This window comes from Coregonus lavaretus (assembly GCF_964263955.1).
Source record: "Coregonus lavaretus genome assembly, chromosome: 22".
NCBI lineage: Eukaryota > Metazoa > Chordata > Actinopteri > Salmoniformes > Salmonidae > Coregonus > Coregonus lavaretus.
In genome coordinates this window covers 37,245,870-37,270,646 of record NC_140009.1, presented here as the reverse complement: position 1 = coordinate 37,270,646, position 24,777 = coordinate 37,245,870, and the positions used below count along the sequence as shown (strand labels likewise).

Here is a 24,777-nt window from a genome sequence, read left to right as displayed (position 1 = left end):
GCCTCTCCTCTCTCTTCTGTTCTGAGACGTGCTGCAGTCTGACCAGGTCTGTTTGTCCAGCTGCTGGATTCATGTGCACACACACTCACTCAATCACACACTGAGTTTTCCAATCGGCCTTTGTCATGACAAAGATGAGTTCCGTTTTCCCCCTTCACTCAGTGGCATGTCCAAAGGCCATGTCTGTCTGTCTCGGTCCTTCTCCTCTCTCGCTTTGTATCTTTCCTTTTCCGGTGTGTGCAGTTTGACCCTGGTTGCCCTTCACACATGTGCCTCTAAAGGCTGAACCAATCAATATGGCTCTCAGGGTCCAGTGTCAGATGTCTCCGCTCACTAATTAAATTCAATATTTCAGCTTATGCATGAATAGAGGGGCTATAGGCTAATGTGCAGCATTGTTGTTTTGATTTTTACTTTTTGGTTTGTGGACATCAGAAACAGTAGGCCTAAGCAATTTCTAGAATGTCTCCAACTCAATCCCAAAAAGTGATAGAATAATTTTTTCGGAGCCTGAATGTTCCTGACCTGTGAACAGAGGGAATATGTTCATTTTAATTCAGAGAGGGAAAACCCTCAGAGAGCCCAAAGCAGAGTCAGGCGGTGTCAGAGGAAGGCCCTAAAAATGGTTAAACTCCAGCCACCCAAGTAATAGACTGTTCTGTCTGCTACAGCACGGCAAGCGGTACCGATGCACCAAGTCTGGAACCAACAGGACTCTGAATAGATTCTACCCCCAAGCCATAATAGTGAGTCTTCGTAGATATTTGGTTGAACTATTTAAGTATCTGCATTGACCCTTTTTGCACTAACTATTTTGACTCGTCACATACACTGCTGCTACTGTTGATCTCTCCTGTTGCCTAGTCACTTTATTCCTAGTGATATGTGCATATCTACCTCAATTACCTCATACACCTGCACATGGACTCTGTACTGGTAACCTGTGTATATAGCCAAGTTATCGTTACTCATTGTTTATTTATTACTACTTTTATTATTATGTGTTATTACTTTTCTATTATTGCTCTATTTTCCTTCTCCGCATTGTTGGGAAGGGCCCGTAAGTATTTCACTGTTAGTCTACACAAATACAAAAATGTTTTTGATTTGAACCCTCCTCTTCGTAGGACTATGGGGGTGGTGGGTAGGGGTGTGAAGGGTAGCTAGCTGGCTTAATGACTGTGAGAACCAGTCAGAGCTCTCAGGCTGTCTTCTGCCTCAAAGGCCCCAGCACAGATCCCTGGGCTCAGGTTGGTATCTCCACGCCTGAGCGAAGAAGAAGCACATGTTGGCCCTATTATTTATAGCTATAGTATGGCATTAAACAGTCCCTCCAAGATTCTGCCATCTGAATAAAATCAACAATTCCCTGCAAGTAATTGTATATATATTTTTGGTGGTATTTTACCCCCTTTTTCTCCCCAACTTCGATCTTGTCTCATCGCTGCAACTCCCCAACGGGCTCGGGAGTGGCGAAGGTGGAGTCATGCGTCCTCCAAAACATGACCCACCTAACCGCGGTCCTATACACCCGCCAGCTTAACCCGGAAGCCAGCCGCACCAATGTGTCGGAGGAAACACTGTTCAACTGGCGACCGGGGTCAGCCCAGTCAAAAGTTTGGACACAACTACTCATTCAAGGGTTTTTCTTTATTTTTACTATTTTTTACATTGTAGAATAATAGTGAAGACACTATGAAATATCACATATGGAATCATGTAGTAACCAGAAAAGTGTTAAACAAAACAAAATATATTTTATGTTTGAGATTATTTAAAATAGCCACCCATTGCCTTGATGACAGCTTTACACACTTGGCATTCTCTCAACCAGCTTCACCTGGAATGCTTTTCCAACAGTCTTGAAGGAGTTCCCACATATGTTGAGCACTTGTTTGCTGTTTTTCCTTCACTCTGCCGTCCGACTCATCCCAAACCATCTCAATTGGGTTGAGGTCAGGGGATTGTGGAGGCCAGGTCATCTGATGCAGCACTCCATCACTCTCCTTCTTGGTAAAATAGCCCTTACACAACCTGGACGTGTGTTGGGTCATTTGTCCTGTTGAAAAACAAATGATAGTCCCACTAAGCCCAAACCAGATGGGATGGCGTATGGCTGCAGAATGCTGTGGTAGCCATGCTGGTTAAGTGTGCCTTGAATTCTAAATAAATCACAGACAGTGTCACCAGCAAAGCACCATCACACCTCCTCCTCCAACCACACATGCGGAGATCATCCATTCACCTACTCTGTGTCTCACGAAGACACTGCGGTTGGAACCAAAGATCTCAAATTTGGACTCATCAGACCAAAGGACAGATTTCCATCGGTCTAATGTCCATTGCTCGTGTTTCTTGGCCCAAACAAGTCTCTCCTTCTTATGGGTGTCCTTTTTTAATAGTCTTTTCTTTGCAGCAATTCGACCATGAAGGCCTGATTCACGCAGTCTCCTCTGAACAGTTGATGTTGAGATGTGTCTGTTACTTGAACTCTGTGAAGCATTTATTTGGTGTGCAATTTCTGAGGCTGGTAACTAATTAACTTATCCTCTGCAACAGAGGTAACTCTGGGTCTTCCTTTCCTGTGGTGGTCCTCATGAGAGCCAGTTTCATCATAGGGCTTGATGGTTTTTGCGACTGCACTTTAAGAAACTTTAAAAGTTCTTGAAATGTTCCGTATTGACTGACCTTCATTTCTTAAAGTAATGATGGACTGTCGTTTGTCTTTGCTTATTTGAGCTGTTCTTGCCATAATATGGTCTTGGTCTTTTACCAAATAGGGCTATCTTCTGTATATCACCCCTACCTTGTCACAACACAACTGATTGGCTCAAACACATTAAGAAGGAAATACATTTCACAAATTAACTTTTAACAAGGCACATATGTTAATTGAAATGCATTCCAGGTGACTACCTCATGAAGCTGGTTGAGAGAATGCCAAGAGTGTGCAAAGCTGTCATGAAGGCAAAGGGTGGCTATTTGAAGAATCTAAAATATAAAATATATTTTGATTTGTTTAATAATTTTTTGGTTACTACATGATTCCGTATGTGTTATTTCATAGTTTTGATGTCTTCACTATTATTCTACAATGTAGACAATAGTAAAAATAAAGAAAAACCCTTGAATGAGTAGGTGTGTCCAAACTTTTGACTGGGTACTGTATATTCATTTAGATTTTCAGGTAGGAGTTTCCATGGTTGGAAAATATTTATTTTATGTTTACAAGACTGTTTATTTATCCCTACATAAATGCTGCATTTCACAACAGAATCAAATACAACATTAAGATGTCAATAATGGGGAAAATAATTGTCAGACAACCTCATTATTAATGAAAGTAAAAAATAAATAAATAAACGTCCGAATTCACATGTGAAGTTGAGGTAACATTTCTCAAACCCCATCGCTCAAGTCTTCGTGGTTTGTGCCCCGCCCCAGAATTTTGGGCAACCAATCGCAGTGCTCCAATTGATAGCAACTGTCGTTGAGTCTTGCACTTTGGACAAGCTCACGTTTAAATTGCATGAAAGCCAGTGAGAGCTATGGCAAAAACTGAGTTTTAATTGCTATAACCTAGAAATATTATCGTACCAGTTTTCAAATTCTATACACATGACGACTTGTAATGTAACCAGGATGGCGGTTAAAAACGTACCACATAGTTGGAAGGATAAGGCGAATTCCAATGACTTGGATGAATAAGGTAATTTCCATGTAAAAGGACCAACGTGAAGTTCATAGGAGCATGTCAAATGAAAGCTGAGACAATTTTGTTTTTTTTATTAAGGCATATATTCATTTTTAAAACATGTTCTGTACTAAATATTAGGTATGAGCAAAGGCTTTGATTTCTAGTTAAACAGATGTGAAGGGGCCTTAGAAAACATCTACCAGAAAGTCTTACAAGGTATTAGAAATACATCAAAACACTAATATTGAAGCAAAGGCCCCTGCCAACTAATATCAACGCTTTTATATTTAGTTTTGGAGTAATTATTTGCCTTGTGTAAGTTTAAGAAACATTGCCCTGTGGCTTGAAATTCCGTTACCAAAAACCCACATCTTTAAGATATGTTATAATTTAACCTCCTCATGAGGAGTGAGGATATTGAAAGTTCACAGAAGTACAGTGAGGGAAAAAAGTATTTGATCCCCTGCTGATTTTGTACGTTTGCCCCTGACAAAGACATGATCAGTCTATAATTTTAATGGTAGGTTTATTTGAACAGTGAGAGAAAGAATAACAACAACAAAAATCCAGTAAAACGTAAGTCAAAAATGTTATAAATTGATTTGCATTTTAATGAGGGAAATAAGTATTTGATCCCCTCTCAATCAGAAAGATTTCTCGCTCCCAGGTGTCTTTTATACAGGTAACGAGCTGAGATTAGGAGCACACTCTTAAAGGGAGTGCTCCTAATCTCAGTTTGTTACCTGTATAAAAGACACCTGTCCACAGAAGCAATCAATCAATCAGATTCCAAACTCTCCACCATGGCCAAGACCAAAGAGCTCTCCAAGGATGTCAGGGACAAGATTGCAGACCTACACAAGGCTGGAATGGGCTACAAGACCATCGCCAAGCAGCTTGGTGAGAAGGTGACAACAGTTGGTGCAAATATTCGCAAATGGAAGAAACACAAAATAACTGTCAATCTCCCTCGGCCTGGGGCTCCATGCAAGATCTCACCTCGTGGAGTTGCAATGATCATGAGAACGGTGAGGAATCAGCCCAGAACTACACGGGAGGATCTTGTCAATGATCTCAAGGCAGCTGGGACCATAGTCACCAAGAAAACAATTGGTAACACACTACGCCATGAAGGACTGAAATCCTGCAGCGCCCGCAAGGTCCCCCTGCTCAAGAAAGCACATATACAGGCCCGTCTGAAGTTTGCCAATGAACATCTGAATGATTCAGAAGAGAACTGGATGAAAGTGTTGTGGTCAGATGAGACCAAAATCGAGCTCTTTGGCATCAACTCAACTGGCCGTGGAGGAGGAGGAATGCTGCCTATGACCCCAAGAACACCATCCCCACCGTCAAACATGGAGGTGGAAACATTATGCTTTGGCTGTGTTTTTCTGCTAAGGGGACAGGACAACTTCACTGCATCAAAGGGACGATGGACAGGGCCATGTACCATCAAATCTTGGGTGAGAACCTCCTTCCCTCAGGCAGGGCATTGAAAATGGGTCGTGGATGGGTATTCCAGCATGACAATGACCCAAAACACACGGCCAAGGCAACAAAGGAGTGGCTCAAGAAGAAGCACATTAAGGTCCTGGAGTGGCCTAGCCAGTCTCCAGACCTTAATCCCATAGAACATCTGTGGAGGGAGCTAAAGGTTTGAGTTGCCAAACGTCAGCCTTGAAACCTTAATGACTTGGAGAAGATCTGCAAAGAGGAGTGGAACAAAATCCCTCCTGAGATGTGTGCAAACCTGGTGGCCAACTACAAGAAACGTCTGACCTCTGTGATTGCCAACAAGGGTTTTGCCACCAAGTACTAAGTCATGTTTTGCAGAGGGGTCAAATACTTATTTCCCCCATTAAAATGCAAATCAATTTATAACATTTTTGACATGCGTTTTTTTCAGGATTTTTTTGTTGTTATTCTGTCTCTCACTGTTCAAACAAACCTACCAGTAAAATTATAGACTGATAAATTTTTTTGTCAGTGGGCAAACGTACAAAATCAGCAGGGGATCAAATACTTTCTTCCCTCACTGTATATGGACAAGCAATGACAGAGCGGCATGGACTAAGATACAGAAGAATATTATAGAATAGAATGCAGTATATACATATGAGATGAGTAGTGCAAGATATGTAAACATTATTAAAGTGACTAGTGTTCCATTTTCTTTAAGTGGCCAGTGATTTCAATAGGCAGCAGCAGCCTCTAATGTGCTAGTGATGGCTATTTAACATTCTGATGGCCTTGAGATTGAAGCGGTTTTTCATTCTCTCGGTCCCAGCTTTGATGCACCTGTACTGACCTCGCCTTCTGGATGATAGCGGGGTGAACAGGCAGTGGCTCGGGTGGTTGATGTCCTTGATGATCTTTTTGGCCTTCCTGTGACATCGGGTGCTGTATGTGTCTTGGAGGGCGGGGTAGTTTGCCCCCGGTAATGCGTTCGGCAGACCGCACCACCCTCTGGAGAGCCCTGCGGTTGTGGGCGGTGCAGTTGCCGTACCAGGCGGTGATACAGCCCGACAGGATGCTCTCATTTGTGCATTTGTAAAAGTTTGTGAGGGTTTTAGGTGCCAAGCCGAATTTATTCAGCCTCCTGAGGTTGAAGAGGCTCTGTTGCGCCTTCTTCACCACACTGTCTACGTGGGTGGACCATTTCAGTTTGTCGGTGATGTGTACGCCAAGGAACTTGAAGCTTTCCACCTTCTCCACTGCAGTCCCGTCAATGTGGATAGGGGGGTCCCCCTCTGCTGTTTCCTGAAGTCCACGATCATCTCCTTTGTTTTGTTGATGTTGAGTGAGAGGTTATTTTCCTGGCACCACACTCCCAGAGCCCTCACCTCCTCCCTGTAGGCGGTCTCCACATTGTTGGTAATCAAGCCTTCTACTGTTGTGTCATCTGCAAACCTGATGATTGAGTTGGAGGCGTGCATGGCCACGCAGTCATGGGTGAACAGGGAGTGCAGGAGGAGGCTGAGCACAGACCCTTGTGGGTCCCCAGTGTTGAGGATCAGCGAAGTGGAGATGTTGTTTCTTACCTTCACCACCTGGGAGCGGCCCGTCAGGAAGTCCAGGACCCAGTTGCACAGGGCGGGGTTCAGACCCAGGGCCTCGAGCTTAATGATGAGCTTGGAGGGTACTATGGTGTTGAATGCTGAGCTATAGTCAATGAACAGCATTCTTACATAGGGATTCCTCTTGTTCAGATGGGATAGGGCAGTGTGATGGCAATTGCGTCGTCTGTGGATATATTGGGGCGGTAAGCAAATTGAAGTGGGTCTAGGGTGACAGGTAAGGTAGAGGTGATATGATCCTTGACTAGTCTATCAAAGCACTTCATGATGACAGAGGTGAGTGCTACAGGGCGATTAGTCATTTAGTTCAGTCACCTTTGCTTTCTTGGGTACAGGAACAATGGTGGCCCCCTTGAAGAATGTGGGAACAGCAGACTGGGAAAGGGAGAGATTGAATATGTCCATGAACACACCAGCCAGCTGGTCTGCGCATGCTCTGAGGACGCGGCTAGGGATGCTGTCTGGGCCGGCAGCCTTGCGGGGGTTAACATGCTTAAATGTCTTAATCACGTCGGCCATGGAGAAGGAGAGGCCACAGTCCTTGGTAGTGGGCCTTGTCAGTGGCACTGTGTTATCCTCAATGCGGGCAAAGAAGGTGTTTAGCTTGTCTGGAAGCGAGACGTCGGTGTCGGCGACGTGGCTGGTTTTCTTTTTGTAGTCCGTGATTGTCTGTAGACCCTGCCACACGTCTCGTGTCTGAGCCGTTGAATTGCGACTCCTCTTTGTCTCTATACTGATGTTTTGCCAGTTTAGTTGCCTTGTGGAGTGAGTAGCTACACTGTTTGTATTCTGCCATATTCCCAGTCACCTTGCCATGGTTGAATGCGGTGGTTCGCGCTTATAAGTTCAGACATTTCTATATGCGATAACGTGTCAAAGCAGAGCTTTGATGGTTGCCACTAAAAAGAGGAAGTTCCCAACCTTCTACTGCTGATATATTTATTTCTCAGGTGCTAATATAAAGCATCGCTCTGCTATAAAACCAGAGTAGCCAACCCGACATGAATTAAAAACCAACCATGGGAAAGCGGCCTACATTCGCTATTCGAGTGCACATGGATGATGTCTTTTTTTCCCCTGCCCCTGTTCCTTCCCATTTGATAATGGGCCATTTCTAAATCGAAACAAACTTTATATATTAGTAAAGACGAGATTAAATTGAGAATAGTCTGATGGGTGAAAATATGCTCATGTGATGAGAGAACAGCATGTACGGCCTCAGGCAAGGAACAGAGCGCAAGCTTTTTTCGCAAATTTTGCAAATTATCAACTTTCTAGTTCATCAATAGCCTATAGTCGCATCATGCAGGACATATATGTTTTGATTTCTAAGACATTCTAAGGTTTGTATCATTCACAACTAAAGTTGCTAAATAACTCTATGGTTTGCCATGGTTTGCCAACTCTAAATCTAGTGTATAGGACCTGTTTCAAATGATCACTTTTACGCTCAACATAGCCACTTCATATGCGCACTTGCTCCGTAAGTTCAATTATATTCTTACTATACAATCATATATTATAAAAGAATGGCACGGGACTTATAAGCATATTGTCTGCTAAATTAACTCGCCTACAGCCTATATGGCATGGCACATAGCCAGATAACATACAGTAGGCCGACTCATATTCTGTTCTTCTGAAATACATTTTCTTCATATCATAATGTTTCTTTAGACCTGTCTAAAATATATTATATTTCATGGATTTAGAATTGTTTTAATGTAGATGTTCCAAAGGCATGCATCAGCGGCATGGCATGTATGCGTGGAGGCCTGGAGATGCTAAATGTGTTTTGTTAATTAATGGTCAATTACCAATAGACACCAATTTGTAAGTCGCTCTGGATAAGAGTGTCTGCTAAATGACTTAAATAAATGTTAAATGTAGACTGGCAGTCATTTACATGACAATTACTGGGTGACAAAGTTTCATGACCACCACAGCACTACCCATGAGCCCTGTCATTCCATTTACTGAAACCAGCATCCTTACCCACTAAGCACCAACCGACACCAGACGTCCATGGACGTTGAAAAGTAGTTACAATTTGGTCAGTCCACCCTTCCCTTGATCTCAATGTCCACAGATGTCGTTTTTTGTTTTTGGTATGATCCGAACCGGCTTTAATTTCAACGTCCACAGATGTTGATTTTTGGTCCAGACCAGCCTTGATTTGGCTGAAACATAGACGTCCATGATTGGTTCAGATTTATTCCGGACCGGACCACATCTGAAGGACTCATAGACATTTGGAGAGCACTGTACAGTAAAGTTTTAAAAAAAAAGTGGCGCACAAAGTAGAGTACAGAACACAGTAGAGCGCACTAGAGTTGAGTACACCATAATGTACTGAACTGTACAGAACTCTACTGTTCTGTGCTGTACTGCACTCTACTGAGCTATACTGTGCTGTACTTTGATGTCCAAACTTGTGAAACAAAGACATCTATGATTGATTGGTTCAGATTTGGTCTTGTTTGGGGGCGGGAGAGCTCATTTAAATAATAGCCAGTGTGTAGAATAATACCCAAATATGCGAAGGAGGATATTGCATATTTAGACCTTTTTGTGTACCAACAGTATTTAAGATGCATCATCATGAAGGGAATGACATTCATATCTATAATTATGCATTTCTGTGTAGGACAGATCAGGGACCCATGATGAAATTCCGTTTGCGCAATTCTGTTACCGTGGAATTGCCCATAAGGTGAATCCTCAATGTCTCTGGGGAGAAACGTTTATTGTGAAATTCAATGTCACCATCTAGTTCAAGACATGCGGTTTTAAATAATTCAAACAACCTCTGCCAATTGGTCATGGCCAAAACAGCTAGCTAATGTTAGCTAGTTAGCTCATGTTCGCTACAGTTAGCTAGCTAGCAAGATGAAGGTGAAACTAACATTAGTACTCGGCTAAGTTAGCTAGTTAGAAAGGTAGCTAGCTTATGTCTGATAACTAACAACGCAGGCACATTTGAAGGCACAGGTCCCTCATTAAAACATTAGCTTATTTGACTGCATCAAGGGAAAGGCATTCCCAGAAAGCTGTTCTATTCAGGAACAATGCTTATGGATTGCCAGTAAAGATCTGTGTGGATTAGCTTCCAGAGTCCTGGGGAGGAGGGATTGTGGCTCAGAAAGAGTCTGCTTACTAAGCTAATTAATCTGTCAGCAGTCTGAGCATCCTCATTAATGAAGCTTTCGGTCTGGGTCACGACACAGTTTGGGGATTTGGATAATTATTCAGAGATTCAGCGGTGATGCCAGCCCAGATCTCCCTCTCTTGTATTGTAATGGCCGTGGCAAAAACTCTTCGTCAGCTCCCTCTGCTAATAAGTCCAGACACTGGTATGGCTGCTGGGCTTTCCCCGGAATGCCAGGTTGCATGGCTAGCTGCACTAGAAAAATAAAGCTGAATGAACACAGGCTTATGTCAGTTTTATTTAGGTGTTTATCTAAAAAAAATTATACAGTGCGTCATACAGTAGGCTATAGATTCTCGGGGCAGTAAAGGCATAAAAGAAAGTATCTTGCTGACAAAATGTTTTGCTTACAGTAGGTGTTATTTTGGAGAGAGCCGGCCAAGCCAGTGGAGTAGTGGTGTGGAAGAGGAGTGTACCTAACTAACCATCACGTTTCTGTCCCTGTGGAACACTTTAATGCTCTGTTTATCTTTCACTGATCTGGGCACAGCCAAAACCTGACGTACAGCCGGCCACTGCAGCATACCAGTATTTACGGTTATGCTTTGATGTTAGTATCTACAGTATGCAGGGCTTTTCTGTCGCTGACTGGAACTGACCATGTAAGTTTTGCTTGGCCTTTTGTTTGGGTGGACTTAACTCACTGCCTTTGGTTAATACGCCAATGCTGAGTTAAACCCTCGGTCAGTCTGGCTGAAACCCATTGAAGCCCATGCACTCCCTCATACTGGCCTGATCAATGATTAATGCAGTCCCCAGGTGTCAGTCCTCTTAGCAGACTGTCTCAGGACCTCAGGGGAGTGAGCGCCTGGTCTGACTCCTCCCAACCCCCATGCTATGTTTCCCAAGGCTGTCCATAAGTCTCTCGCTCGCTGTCTCTCTCTCTCGCTCGCTGTCTCTCTCTCTCGCTCGCTGTCTCTCTCTCTCTCTCTCTCCAAGGATCAGAAAGATTGCCTCAATTTAAGGCGCGGTGGGGTTCCCTAAGCCATTATCCATATTAGTGTTGGGTCCATGACTGCGGCCCTCTTAAACAAAGACTTTCTAATGCTCTGTGGTGCGGCTCATCCACCATTATTCTGCTCAGTCTGTTTTAGAATCCCATCTAGTCACAATTTACTCATCTTGTATCAAAATTGCATCAGATAATATTTAGTTTTGTTTGTGTTGAAAGATGTGTATGTCATGGATTTCAGTTAAGATCTTTTCACTGTCTCCTCCTGCAGATTCAAACCTAGATTTCACCACCCTATTGTCCTCCGGTCATAATCAAACACCTTTGCTTTCAACACAGCAAGCTCTGCACATCAATCATGAATGATTTTCTGTCAGAGTTTAGAGAAAGGGGTTGTGTGTGTGTCACATGCATGCACTTCTGCTTAAGAGAGAACGAGTGCACTCTATTAACCATTTGACAATTGAAGACCTCCCACTCGTAGAGACCTGCTCTGATTCTCTCCCGCTCCCATTATCTTTTAAATGAAGCTGTCTGTCATTCGGCACACGAACAGAAGGCCACGATAGCTCCCACCTGCCTGGCTCTGCCCAAAACCCCTTTTTTGGAAAGGGATCCTTTTTGTAGTGATTTTTTGAGAGCTTAGACTACAAAAAACAACATGAAGATATGTACAGTGCATTCGTTAAGTATTCAGACCTTGACTTTTTCCACATTTTGTAACGTTACAGCCTTAATCTAAAATGTATTACATATAAAATGTTTCTTCATCAATCTACACACAATACCCCAGAATGACAAAGCGAAAACACGTTTTTATAAAGTTTTGCAAATGTATAACATTTTAAAAACCTAAATACCTTATTTACATACACTACCAGTCAAAGTTTTGGACACACCTACTCATTCAAGTGTTTTTCTTTATACAATTTTTTACATTGTATAATAATAGTGTAGACTTCAAAACTATAAAGTAACACATATGGAATTATGTAGTAACCAAAAAAAGTGTTAAACAAATCAAAATCTATTTTACATTTGAGATTCTTCAAATATCCACCCTTTGCCTTGATGACAGCTTCGCTGCACATTATTGGCATTCTCTCAACCAGCTTCATGAAGTAGTTACCTGGAATGCATTTCAAATTAAAAGTTAATTTGTAGAATTTCTTTCCTTCTTAATGCGTTTGAGCCAATCAGTTGTGTTGGGACAAGGGAGGGGTATACAGAAGATGGCCCTATTTGGTAAAAGACCAAGTCCATATTATGGCAAGAAAAGCTCAAATAAGCAAAGAAAAATGACAGTCCATCATCACTTTAAGACATGAAGGTCAGTCAATCAGGAAAATGTCAGGAACTTTGAAAGTTTCTTCAACTGCATTCGCAAAAACAATCAAGCCCTATGATGAAACTGGCTCTCATGAGGACTGCCACTGCAATGGAAGACCCAGAGTTACCTCTGCTGCAGAGGATAAGTTCATTAGAGTTACCAGTACCAGAAATTCCACCCCAAATAAATGCTTCACAGAGTTCAAGTAACAGACACATCTCAACATCAACTGTTCAGAGGAGACTGCGTGAATCAAGTTCTTTATGGTCGAATTGCTGCAAAGAAACCACTACTAAAGGACACCAATAGGAAGAAGAGACTTGCTTGGGCCAAGGAACACGAGCATTGGACATTAGACCAGTGGAAATATGTGCTGTGGTCTGGAGTCCAAATTTGAGATTTTTGGTTCCAACCGCTGTCTTTGTGAGACGCGGTGTGAGTGAACGGATGATCTCCGCATGTGTAGTTCACACTGTAAAGCATGGAGGAGGAGGTGTTATGGTGTGGGGCTGCTTTGCTGGTGACACTGTCTGCGATTTATTAAGAATTCAAGGCACACTTAACCAGCATGGCTACCACAGCATTCTGCAGCGATACGCCATCCCATCTGGTTTGGGCTTAGTGGGACTTTCATTTGTTATTCAACAGGACAATGACCCAACACACCTCCAGGCTGTGTAAGGGCTATTTGACCAAGAAGTAATAATAATAATAATATGCCATTTAGCAGACGCTTTTATCCAAAGCGACTTACAGTCATGCGTGCATACATTTTTGTGTATGGGTGGTCCCGGGGATCGAACCCACTACCTTGGCGTTACAAGCGCCGTGCTCTACCAGCTGAGCTACAGAGGACCACAGTAGAGTGATGGAGTGCTGCATCAGATGACCTGGCCTCCACAATCCCCCGACCTCAATCCAATTGAGATGGTTTGGGATGAGTCGGACAGCAAAGTGAAGGAAAAGCAGCCAACAAGTGCTCAACATATGTGGGAACTCCTTCAAGACTGTTGGAAAAGCATTCCAGGTGAAGCTGGTTGAGAGAATGCCAAGAGTGAGCAAAGCTGTCATCAAGGCAAAGGGTGGCTATTTGAAGAATCTCAAATATAAAATATATTTTGATTTGTTTAACACTTTCTTTGGTTATTAAATGATTCCATATGTGTTATTTCGTGGTTTTGATGTCTTCACTATTATTCTACAATATAGAAAATAGTAAAAATAAAGAAAAACCCTGGAATGAGTAGGTATGTCCAAACTTTTGACTGGTACTGTAAGTATTCAGACCGTTTGCTATGAGACTCGAAATTGACCTCAGGTGTATCCTGTTTCCATTGATTATCCTTGATGTTTCTACAACTTGATTGGATTCCACCTGTGGTAAATTCAATTGATTGGACATGATTTGGAAAGGCACATACCTTTCTATATAAGGTCCCACAGATGACAGTGCATGTCAGAGCATAAACCAAGCAATGAGGTCGAAGGAATTGTCCATAGAGCTCCGAGACAGGATTATGTTGAGGCACAGATCTTTAGAAGGGTACCCAAAACATTCTGCAGCATTGAAGATCCCCAAGAACACAGTGGCCATCATACTTAAATGGAAGAAGTTTGGAACCACCAAGACTCTTCCTAGAGCTGGCCACCTGGCCAAACTGAGCAGGGCATTGGGGATGAAACCAAAAACCTGATGGTCACTCTGACAGAGCTCCAGAGTTCCTCTGTGGAGGTGGGAGATGGGACAACCATCTCTGCAGCACTACATCAATCAGGCCTTTATGGTAGAGTGGCCAGACAGAAGCCACTCCTCAGTAAAAGGCACATGACAGCCCGCTTGGAGTTTGCCAAAGGCACCTAAAGACTCTCAGACTATGAGAAACAAGATTCTCTGGTCTGATGAAACCAAGATTGAACTCTTTGGCCTGAATGCCAAGCGTCACGTCTGGTAGAAACCTGGCACCATCCCTACGGTGAAGCATGGTGTTAGCATGTTTTTCAGCAGCAGGCACTGGGAGACTAGTCAGGATCAAGGGAAAGATGAATGGAGCAAAGTACAGAGAGATCCTTGATGAAATCCTGCTCCAGAGCGCTCAAGAGCTCAGACAGGACAACGACCCTAAGCAAACAGCCAAGACAACGCAGGAGTGGCTTCGGGACAAGACTCTGAATGTCCTTGAGTGACCCAGCCAGAGCCCGGACTTGATCCCGATCTAACATCTCTGGAGAGACCTGAAAATAACTGTGCAGCGACATTCCCCATCCAACCTGACAGAGCTTGAGAGGATCTGCAGAGAAGAATGGGAGAAACTCCCCAAATACAGGTGTGCCAAGCTTGTAGCGTCGTAACCAAGAAGACTCAATGCTGTAATCGCTGCCAAAGGTGCTTCAACAAAGTACTGAGTAAAGGGTCTGAATTCTTATGTAAATGTATTATTTCAGTTTTTTTTATTTTTAATACATTTGCAAAAATGTCTAAACCTGTTTTTTGCTTTGTCATTATGGTGTATTGTGTGTAGATTGATGGGGGGGAAAAACTATTTGATTAATTTTACGTTAAGGCTGTAACGTAACAAAATGTGGAAAAAGTCAAGGGATCTGAATACTTTCCGAATGCGCAGCATATCATAAAAGCTGGCCTCGTATGGCATCTTTCCCATATCAAAACTACCCCTTCACTTTCAGTCAATCCTCAGTGTGGTATTTTTCTCAATAGTGTTATTGAATTATTGGCACCTTGTGTTCAGTCATCGTTCCATTATGTCTGTGATGAGAGTATGTAGTTAACCCTATGGTTAGTGTATTTTCTCCTGAAAACAGGATTACAACGCATTGCATAGCTACATGATCATCAGTTTAGATGCATGTTTTTATAGTTTGACGAATGTACCTGGTACATCTGATTTGATTGTCACTCTGGGAAAGGAAAGCAAACCCTTTTATGAGTAGGATGATTGCAGTCTCTCTCTGGTCCAAAGTGAAAAGTTAATTTGGAACGCTTCTCACAGTGCCTTTAACCATTCAGAGTGATTATTTCTGCATGACACCCCTGGCAACCGATTAAACACATTTGTGATGAAAGTAACAGCCTTTGCATACACTTGTCCTGAACAATCTTGCCAAGTTTTCTCTCTTTTGGCTTAGTTACAGACCACTAAAGAGATTTGACTGTAGATCCAACAGCATACGTTATTGCTTCAGGACAGTATGTGATTCAAACAGAATATTTAATTACAGTGCTTGAAATATGTTGCTCTGGTTAACCTTGGCAACCCAAGTAGAATGACTGGTTTTACAGGTGTCTTGTGAAAATGTCAGACCAGTAAAGACAATTTAAACCCGTACTGAAGGTAACTGAGGCTGGTAAGACAAATTATTCAGTATTGAGATGTAGTGAGGTTTGACAGAGATGACGGATTTGAACACCTGTAATGAGTGAAGGTACATGAGCACTGCGCGCACACACACAGCTCAAAGGTTGCAGACTACCACACTAATATTTAATTTCCCTGACCAACAGCCTGTATTTGTTAATGGAGGAGGACAGACAAGACACACTGTGTGTAACGGCGCTGGCCTCACAAGAGCCCCTCTATGAGACTGCCAGATGGGACACCAGTTCAGTCAGCACAGCGTTTAAGAGGACCCAATCCCAGCTCTTGCTGGGCAGGGAAAAGGCAGGCATAAATGAGGGAAAATAAACTCCCATTTTCAGATTTCAAAATACGGTCATGGAAAGGCTTCGCTGTTTTTCTGACTTGATCTACTCTCTGCGATGATGATGAAATGTGTACTAACGACAGCTTCACCAAATTGACCCTCTGAAACTGTCTACAGTGATGAACATCACTCTATCCAAAGCACAATTCCTTGGAAATCTGCCTCTGTAGACCTAAACTATATGTCTAGTTGGACAGTAAAGTTGTACAAGCCCATCCTGGCATGAAACTAAGCAGAGATGTGCATGTTTCTATATGAAAAATAAAAATATGCTGATCTGACTAGCCTTTAGGCTTACTGGCCTATGTCTACTCAGACTACTTAAGGGCCTATTATAAGTGCTTAATAAATATGATTATGACAATACCACATCAGTCATTGAAACCTATATTGCCAGATAAGCTAAAGCTTCTCCATTTGACATTCCCCAGTAGTGGAGTGTTTTGTTAGAAATACGCTCCTCCACACCGCTCTAGGCCAGAGCTTGGGAGAAGCCCTCCCTGCCAAGCATTCAGAAAATGCTTGGCATTCTGATAGGCGACTGTGATACCAGTCCCTGAGGAAGAGGAGTGTGAGGAGTGCAATTTATCTATGTTCTTATAGGCTTACATGGGGCCCCTCTGCTGTTGTCTATGTGTACTTCTGAAGTGCTAAGAGCTGATGGTTCATTTTAGTTTCCACACTCCTCTTTGCTGTTAGGGGGTCAAAGCTGAGTTGGGATGAGCAAAATATTCTGCATTTTGAAAAAGTTCTACGCTTTTCAACTGAAAAAATACCTTGCTCTTGTTAAAGCTTTTAGAATTGTTTAAGATGAGGCTTGTTATTTTCCTTCCATCTCTGTAGATTCTGAGATTACACAGTGTCTGAAGAAACAAATGGCTTTTACTTGCATGGCACATTGGAAATCATTCCTACTGGTGTACATTTGTTGTTTCAATATACTCTTTTCTTGTGAAGTCAGGGGAATAATTCAGTGCAGCATAGGGAGCGTTTCTTACCATGATCTCTATTCTTAAATGATAACACCAAGCACCTAACCATGAATTATTTTGTCAGCGAGCATGAGTGGTTGTACAGTTTCTACTAATTCAAATGCCTATGAGTTGAAGCTAGACTTCAGCTCTCTTTTCATCCAACCACGGGATGTTGTCAAGACAACCACAAATGACAAAGGGCTTTCTCAGTCTATTCAGCGATATGAAAGAGAGGCTGTTTTGTGTGATGGAGATGTGATAACACATGCAGTGGGTGGTAATGTATGCAGCCATGGCACAAACACATGAATAAGCATGTTTCGACACAGCGTTAGCCTCCTCTGATGCCAATACAAAGACATGCATTATCAATATCCTATTGACGTGATGCTAACCGCACCATATGGTCTGAATAAAACATATTGACACAATCGCAACAATCCTTCTTTAATCCCACATTTCTGTTGTAGCTACTTCTGCTCTACATAACCTTTTAAAGTTTGTGGCACAGAAATGGGGAAAGAGTGTAAAAGAAAGCAAGCTAGAAATCGAGGAAGAGATTTTAGTTTTCCCTTTGTTATTTTCTGCATTCACACGCTCCTCTGTGTTCAGATTTTGCTCACATCAATCCCTGAGGAACCCCAAGTCAGTAGTGCTGTCTGTAATTTAGTTGGAGCAGTTGGCTTCTGTCCTGGTGCTGTAGCCACAGCAGTCAGTAGGACCTGACCACCAACCACTTACTGGCCTCTCTTCCTCCCATCATTCACAACCATTCTTCCAAAGGGTCATTATTTTACCATAGTGTGGGTTTGAAATGTATTATTTGATCCTATCTTAATTCACCATATACTTAAGTTTTAACACCAATATATCTAAGTATATGTATTATATAGCCTATGTATGAATACATAATCGTCAACCCCTCCCAGAAACCCTTGAAAGCACTTCAGCTGCCTCCATCCATCATTCTTGCGGAATGCTGTCTCTTTACTGTGCATATAAGACTACTGTGCTGTATCTATCTTGCGTCACACATGATGTTTGGGTTGATTTCAGACTCTATAGTCAACTGTACTAAGTTCTTCTGCACCTTGCTTCCCGCTGACAAACCACCTCCAGAAAGGCCTACATGAAGGGTCCCGTTATAAGCCAGACTGTGTGAAGCTCTTTTTACAAGGAAGTGGCTTTATTCTCCACCCGGTCAGAAAAGCCACTTGGTCAGAGAGGGCTGAAAGGGACACTATTCCCACCAACGGCTACACACAGACTCCCTTTTCAACACCGGGGACATTTTAAAAAGAGGGAAAGAGAGACCCTCTGTGCGTTTGTGAGAGTGGTTTGCTATAGACCTAAAGAAGTGGACGGAAATGGCAGAGGGCCACGTGTGTGGACATCCGCCTTTGATGATATTAGCTTGCTTACATTGATCTTTGTCTACAAACATTTTCTATTCTATACCACTGTAGAAATCCCATCTGTGACTGGCCGTGGCTGGTTTTATTCACTACAGAAAGACCCTCAAGGTCTGACGATTACACCCTATGCTGTGACATTTATGTGTAAGATTAACTGTACTGTAGTTGGATTCTGCCTCGTAGTCATGAAACGATGAACTATGATGGCTGTGTGTGTTCATCGTAGTCTGTCATAACTCAAGCAGACGGGTACAGTACCATTTGGCCGCGTTCCAGAGGGGGAGATTTCAGGAGCAGCAGAACAATGTCAGGCCTCCGAGCCTGAGGCGCGTCTCATTCAGACGCCGCCTGAAGAATCGCACGCCTGTCTTTTTGGAGGCATTCGCTGCTGACCTCACATGTTTATGGGGTCTTAGCGTTCAGAACCCTGTCACGGATCATTAAGAGTTGAACGTTAAATGTGCACAGCAACCACTTTCAATGATTGATAAACATAGAGGGGAGTCTCTGTGCGTAGAGCTGTAGAGCTCAGTGGACTTGGCTGTAGTGTAGTGGGATTGTAAAGCCCCGATCAGACCCCCAGTGCTGCTGACAGCCTAATAGCCTAGCAGTAGTTATTTATAGGTTCCTTGGACTGCACCAGGGCAGAGCCATGCATTCCAGACACGGCCAATGAACTCTGGAGATTGTTGGCTCTGCATGCCCCTGTTACGGAGACCCCTCTCCTCCCATCTTACTATGTTTTATCATTATAACCACTACACTTTTACTTTAGTAGTAGCAGTAGTAGTAACAAAGTGCTACATTCTTTTTACAATTTGGGCATTTGGCAGACTCTACTTTTCCAGAAGTACTTACATTCAGATTGATGGTAGATGTATTTGTCGTTATAGTGACCATTCAGCTGAAGAATCTTGTTAAAGGTCACTGCAGCCATGATAAGGAAGGGGAAAAATGTGAAGGATGTAAAATAAATAATTGAAAATGAGGCGACTTTTTATTTTAAGTATAAAAGGAATGACTAGTAATGGTGGGTTCGTTTCCCACGGGGGGCCAGTATGAAAATGGATGCAATCACTAACTGTAAGTCGCTCTGGATAAGACTAAAATGTAAAATGTTTCCCAGTCCTATACTGTTACTAAGAGGAAGTTCCCATGACGATTGGTCCCCATGCACTATAAATATCAACAGTGGAATGTCAGCCGGTCAAAGAGCAGGTGAGGACAGCAGACCAGTAGCATGGCTGTGTTCTCTATTGTTCCCAGGCCTCACAGTGCAGCTGTGTATCACAGGCCACTCGGTCTAGACTGAGACTGAGCATCAAGGACAACAGTGGCAAGAATAGAGGCCCACAAATAGAGATGTTCTTGATAGGGCTAATGGCTCTATCTATATAAAGATACTATTCTTATCTCTCAAAGCACCCCTATTCTGGACATAGGTTTGACTCAATAAAACATGATGCACATGGAATTATGTATGTATTTTTCATGGACTACCCTGTGGCAGTGGGCCTGGAGGTTACCGTCCAAGAAGTGACAGACCTCTTATCCCTCCCATGAATAAGTAAAGAGGGGTCTGACTGAGACACACTTACTGTGTCAGAGCAACACACCAGGCGCATCTGCTCCAGGACCACCAGCTAGGGCTCGCCTCACCCTCTTATGCCCCATCCTCATGCCACTGGCTACAGAGACATACTGTAGGACTACTGCACTTAGTCATTCTTGACCTCTCACCAGGGGGGAGGGTGAGGACGGGGGAGAGCTGCTCAATTATTGAAGGGGTTGCAGCTGTAAAAGAGGACTTCCACAGGCCAATTGATTCACTGGGGTAGTGAGGTGACGAGTGACAAGTGTCTAAATGGAGAATGAGCACCGTCACTTTAAGGCTCATGTGCTGTAGATGAGTGGCAGGGTGGCAGGTTCTTGAAGATGATCCAACCAATGTTGTAACTCCTGATGGATTATTGGGTGGTATTAGATTGTAATAATATGTTTTATTTTCTCTGCAGGTGTAGTGAACAATAATGGGTTATGTTTGCGGATGATCAAGAGGAGTCGGGCGTCTTGAGCTTAACGTCGGACACATGGTTAGACATATTGTATAGATATCTAATTAATACTGTTTTTGTATAGCAAACTTGATGTAGAGCATTTTTTTACTATTCTTGTGTTTGCAGAATATTTGCCATGCCACTTGGGATGGCTCTGATCTCAGCCCTGCTCATCCTCCTACTGATCACCACCTCGTACTCCCTCGACGTCCGCACTTATCCACGCTTTTCCAGAAATGACACTTCTTTTGAGCACCTGGTCCTGCACCCGGACCCCTCTGTGGGCACTGTCTACGTGGGGGCCAGGGACCACCTCTTCCAACTGGACGGCCTAGACGGCCTGCGTCTGGAGCATGAGGAGAGGACCGGCCCTGTGACTGATAGTAAGGAGTGTCTTCCCCCTGTCACCGAGGCCAACTGCCCCCAGGCCCGGCGCACCTCCAACCACAACAAGCTGCTCCTAGTGGACCCCTCAGCCATGGAGCTCATCACCTGTGGTAACGTCCACCAGGGCACCTGCCAGAAGCGCAGCCTGACCTCTGTGAAGGAGGTGCTGTTCTCCACAGAGAGGCCGGTGGACACCCAGTACGTGGCGGCCAACGATCCGGAGGTGTCCACAGTGGGGCTGGTGGTGGGGCCCCGAGGCGGGGAGCGGGCCGTGCTCTACGTGGGGCGTGGTTACACAAGCAGCCATCCGCCCATCTCCACACGCCATCTGGCCCACGAGCCTGTGTTCTCTTACGAGGAGACGGCCAAGCTGGCCGTAGCGGGAAGGCTCTCGGAGTACGACCACCATTTTGTAGCCGCTTTCGCTCGCCGTGGGCATGTGTACTTCTTGTTCTATCGCCGTGACATTAAGGCTGTGTCGCGGGAATACCGTACGTATGCTGCCCGTGTGTGTCTGGATGACACCTCCTACTACTCCTATGTAGAGGTACCGCTGGTGTGTCACTCCTCCTCTGCCTCCTCCCCAGAGAGGAACTACAACCTCCTGCAGGCGGCCCAGGTGGGTCAGGGGGGTGACAGAGAGGGGGAGGCCCTGCTGGGGGTCTTCTCCACCCGGGTCAGCTCTTCCAACGGGCCCTCCGAGGACTCCGCTCTGTGTGTGTACCCCCTGGACGAGCTGGACAGACTCATCGACTCCACACGAGACCTGTGCTACACGCTGGATGGCCAGGTGAAGGGAGGAGGCGAGGTGGCCTACATAGAGTATGAGGTCAAGTCCAGCTGTGCCAACTTACCTACGGTAAGGTGTTCAGAGGAGCAGCTGTTGTAACAACACATACACCTTTCATATGAGTCCTCTGTTTCATCGGAATGAAACAAATTTCAATGTAGGTTTCCTCTGCTCAATGCCAAGCATTTGCCCTATTTTTCCTAACATCAGGGTACTACCAATGGAATCCCTTATAATCAAGTTAAATCTTACTTATTCTCTATCTTCGCTGCTGTAATGGCTTATTGGCTTCAGCAGTCAGGAAGATGAGTAGATCCAGCCTTAGCTCAGAGCAGCCGTAGAGAGAGGAAGGCCAGTGATTCATGAAAGGCCTTAATGAGCCCTGTGCCAAAGAGCCAAGAGATCCCTGATGCCTGGGAGGGAAGTAGCCCTGCAGGCCTACGACCCCGGGGTGACCTCCAGCCTGGAGCCCTGGAGCTCGTCAGGCCTGCCTGCCCTGCAGCCTGGAGCGGTTTAATGGGATCGTTAGGATCAATAAAACAAACTGTCCCGACTCAGCTATCGGACTGGTAAATGAAGGCTGACATGGATGGGGAGGAGCCCTTTGAAATCCAACAAGACTGACAGACGGATTGGAACAGAATGTTCATTAGGTAAACAATTTGCTTTAAAGTAAACAAGCCCTGGAACAGAAGACTTTCCAATTTACTGGAGTTGGGCTGAAGACTTATTGGTAGGGATTTAAGGGGTTACGCGAAAGCAAAGGCGCAAGATTGCATTCTTAGTATGCTTCCCATCTGATATAATATTTAATCCTCTTATAAAAACTAAGAGGATTGGTTGGACTGTGAAAGACTTCTACATGAAATATTACTGAATGAAAGTGAATAATAAAATAATGAATAACCATGTTCCTGTGATAATGTGAATGGAACAGTCTCTGAGAGATGTGTTTTGTTTGTTCTCTGTGTTCCAGAACACCCTAAAGGCTTATCCCTGTGGCTCTGACCACACCCCCAGTCCAATGGCCAGCAGGGTACCCATGGAAGCTGAGGCAGTATTGGACAGCCCATCTGCCCGTCTCACTGCTGTGGCTGTCAGTGTGAGGGCTGGGCACACCATTGCCTTTTTAGGAGACTCTAAAGGGAATTTGCACAAGGTATGCCAAGTTACAGTAGGTCATGAGGCAACTTTTGTTAATACTTGAGATCTAGATCAAGATAGCAGTGTTTCAGACATCTACTCTGGACATTGTCTGGTAGCCTTGTTAAAGCTGTGGTCAGAGCTGGTGGGGGAGACCTCCTCAGACAGAACAGAACAGAGGGCTTTGAGGTGCCTGATCAAAGCTCCCTTAGTTATGCAGCTGACTGAAGTTACCCATTTATAAAGGGATTTTCTCATCAATGCACACCAAATTCCACAACCACCATCCAGACACACACGTGCACATGCATGCGTGAACACACACATACACACACAATGTGGGTACCACATGCAGGTTTCTAAATCGAGTGTCTTATTTTGTCAGCTCGCTAAGATGTGCGGACAGAAACTGCACTTGACAAGCCATTTGTTTCCTGCTTACAGCACTGAGATCACTGCACAGGTTTATGGAGTCTGACATAAAATCTATGCTAATCACATTAAACTCAGGTAACTTGAGAGTTTGAGGGCTTACGAATCACTTAGGCAAAGGTGTCTTGGTATCCTCCAGATTAGATTTACTGACTGACAATCAAATTAACTGTTCTCTTCACAATACGATCCTGCAGACAGTACAAATGCACCTTTAATTTGCTTTTAGCCACATTCTAGCCAAGACTTCTTTAGCCTTTTCACTTCTCTTTTTCCGTTTTTAAATGTACTGTATGTGCTGAGTTTTATAACCTTGACCACTTGGAAATGGTTGATGGTTTTCGACAGTAACCATCTGCTTCTCTCCAGGTGTTCCTAGGCTCTGGAGGCAGGGTGGAGATGTACTCCTCCATGCTCCTCCAGCCCAACTCGCCCATCAGCAGTGACCTCCTGCTGGACCAGACGGAGACGCACATCTACATCATGACCAGCACAATGGTTAGTCTGAGTGAACATAACACAGCTCAAACACATCAGCACTAGCTAGCTACTTGACTCTCCTAATACAGTCTAGGGTCTTCAGCTGGTGCAGGAATGCAGTGAAGTGGATCAAGAGTAGGTACTGTACAGGTGTGTTGTGCATTTTTGACCATGCAATTCACTGTCTGGCCAGGCATTGGCACTGCCTGATGGTACTTCAGGGCGGGGGCGGGGGGCTATAAAAAATATATAAATGATCGAGCACAATTATATCACCTCTACGGCTTCATTGTCCATGTATAGCACAGCTGTTTTTAAGAAAAGGAGGTGGGTAACCTTTCAGGTGGAGAAGCGACCGGTGGCAGAGTGTGGAGATCACCTGGACTGTCAGTCCTGTCTTTCAGCCCGAGACCCTTACTGTGGCTGGTGTGTTCTGGAGGGCAGGTGAGGAAGCACCAACTGACTATTTTATACCACAGAAAATAAAGTTATTAAGAGCTCGAAAATATAGGAAGAGCAAAGGCAAATGTCAACATTAACGTATGATCACCTTCCTCATTTCTCACTTGTTCCTCTCCTTTGACCTGTGCTCCACCCTTCAACCCCACTTCCCCCTGTGATGGCAGGTGTGGCCAGCGCTCACAGTGCAGTCGGGGGGCTCTGCAGGGCCAGTGGTTGTGGAGCTTTGACTACCAGCAGCAGCAGTGTCTCGGTATCCAATCCCTGAGCCTGTATAACATCAGCCGTGGAGAGGAGACAGACGTAAGACATGAGAGGGAGGGAGATACAGTACTTTGTTTTGAGCTTGAAAGAAAAAATGATCACCCTTTGACACCCTGTATGTGTCTGTCCTTCTTTTTCTCTCTCTCTCTTTCGAAGATTGCTGTGTCAGTGAAGGGGTTGCCCAGTCTAGTGCAAGGCGAAGCATACAGCTGTTTCTACCAGGATGTGGAACGTCTGGCCACTGTCACAGACACTGGTGTGACCTGCTCTACTCCCGACGCCAGCAGGCTGCCTCCCATTGGCCAGGGAGAAGGTGAGTGACATCAGTGTGAGACCAATAGGACACTACAAAGCAGAATGATTCCTCTCTCATTCTTAATGATTACCAG

General features: G+C 44.1%; 2 protein-coding genes across 2 annotated transcripts in view; both read left to right on the top strand.

Moving 5' to 3' along the window:
• LOC311150091 (intermediate filament protein ON3-like) overlaps positions 1-24,777 on the top strand; it is a 409,178-nt gene that overhangs the window by 143,367 nt on the left and 241,034 nt on the right. The gene's annotated exons all lie outside the window — the stretch shown is intronic.
• LOC311150087 (plexin-B1-like) overlaps positions 20,570-24,777 on the top strand; it is a gene marked incomplete at its 5' end in the record, with an annotated part of 45,950 nt that continues 41,742 nt past the window's right edge. The window contains 6 exons of the mRNA XM_084187358.1: positions 20,570-21,679; positions 22,587-22,769; positions 23,555-23,683; positions 24,009-24,109; positions 24,292-24,427; positions 24,545-24,701. Of these exons, the coding sequence (XP_084043484.1) occupies positions 20,570-21,679; positions 22,587-22,769; positions 23,555-23,683; positions 24,009-24,109; positions 24,292-24,427; positions 24,545-24,701 (1,816 nt within the window). The remainder of the gene's footprint in view (positions 21,680-22,586; positions 22,770-23,554; positions 23,684-24,008; positions 24,110-24,291; positions 24,428-24,544; positions 24,702-24,777) is intronic.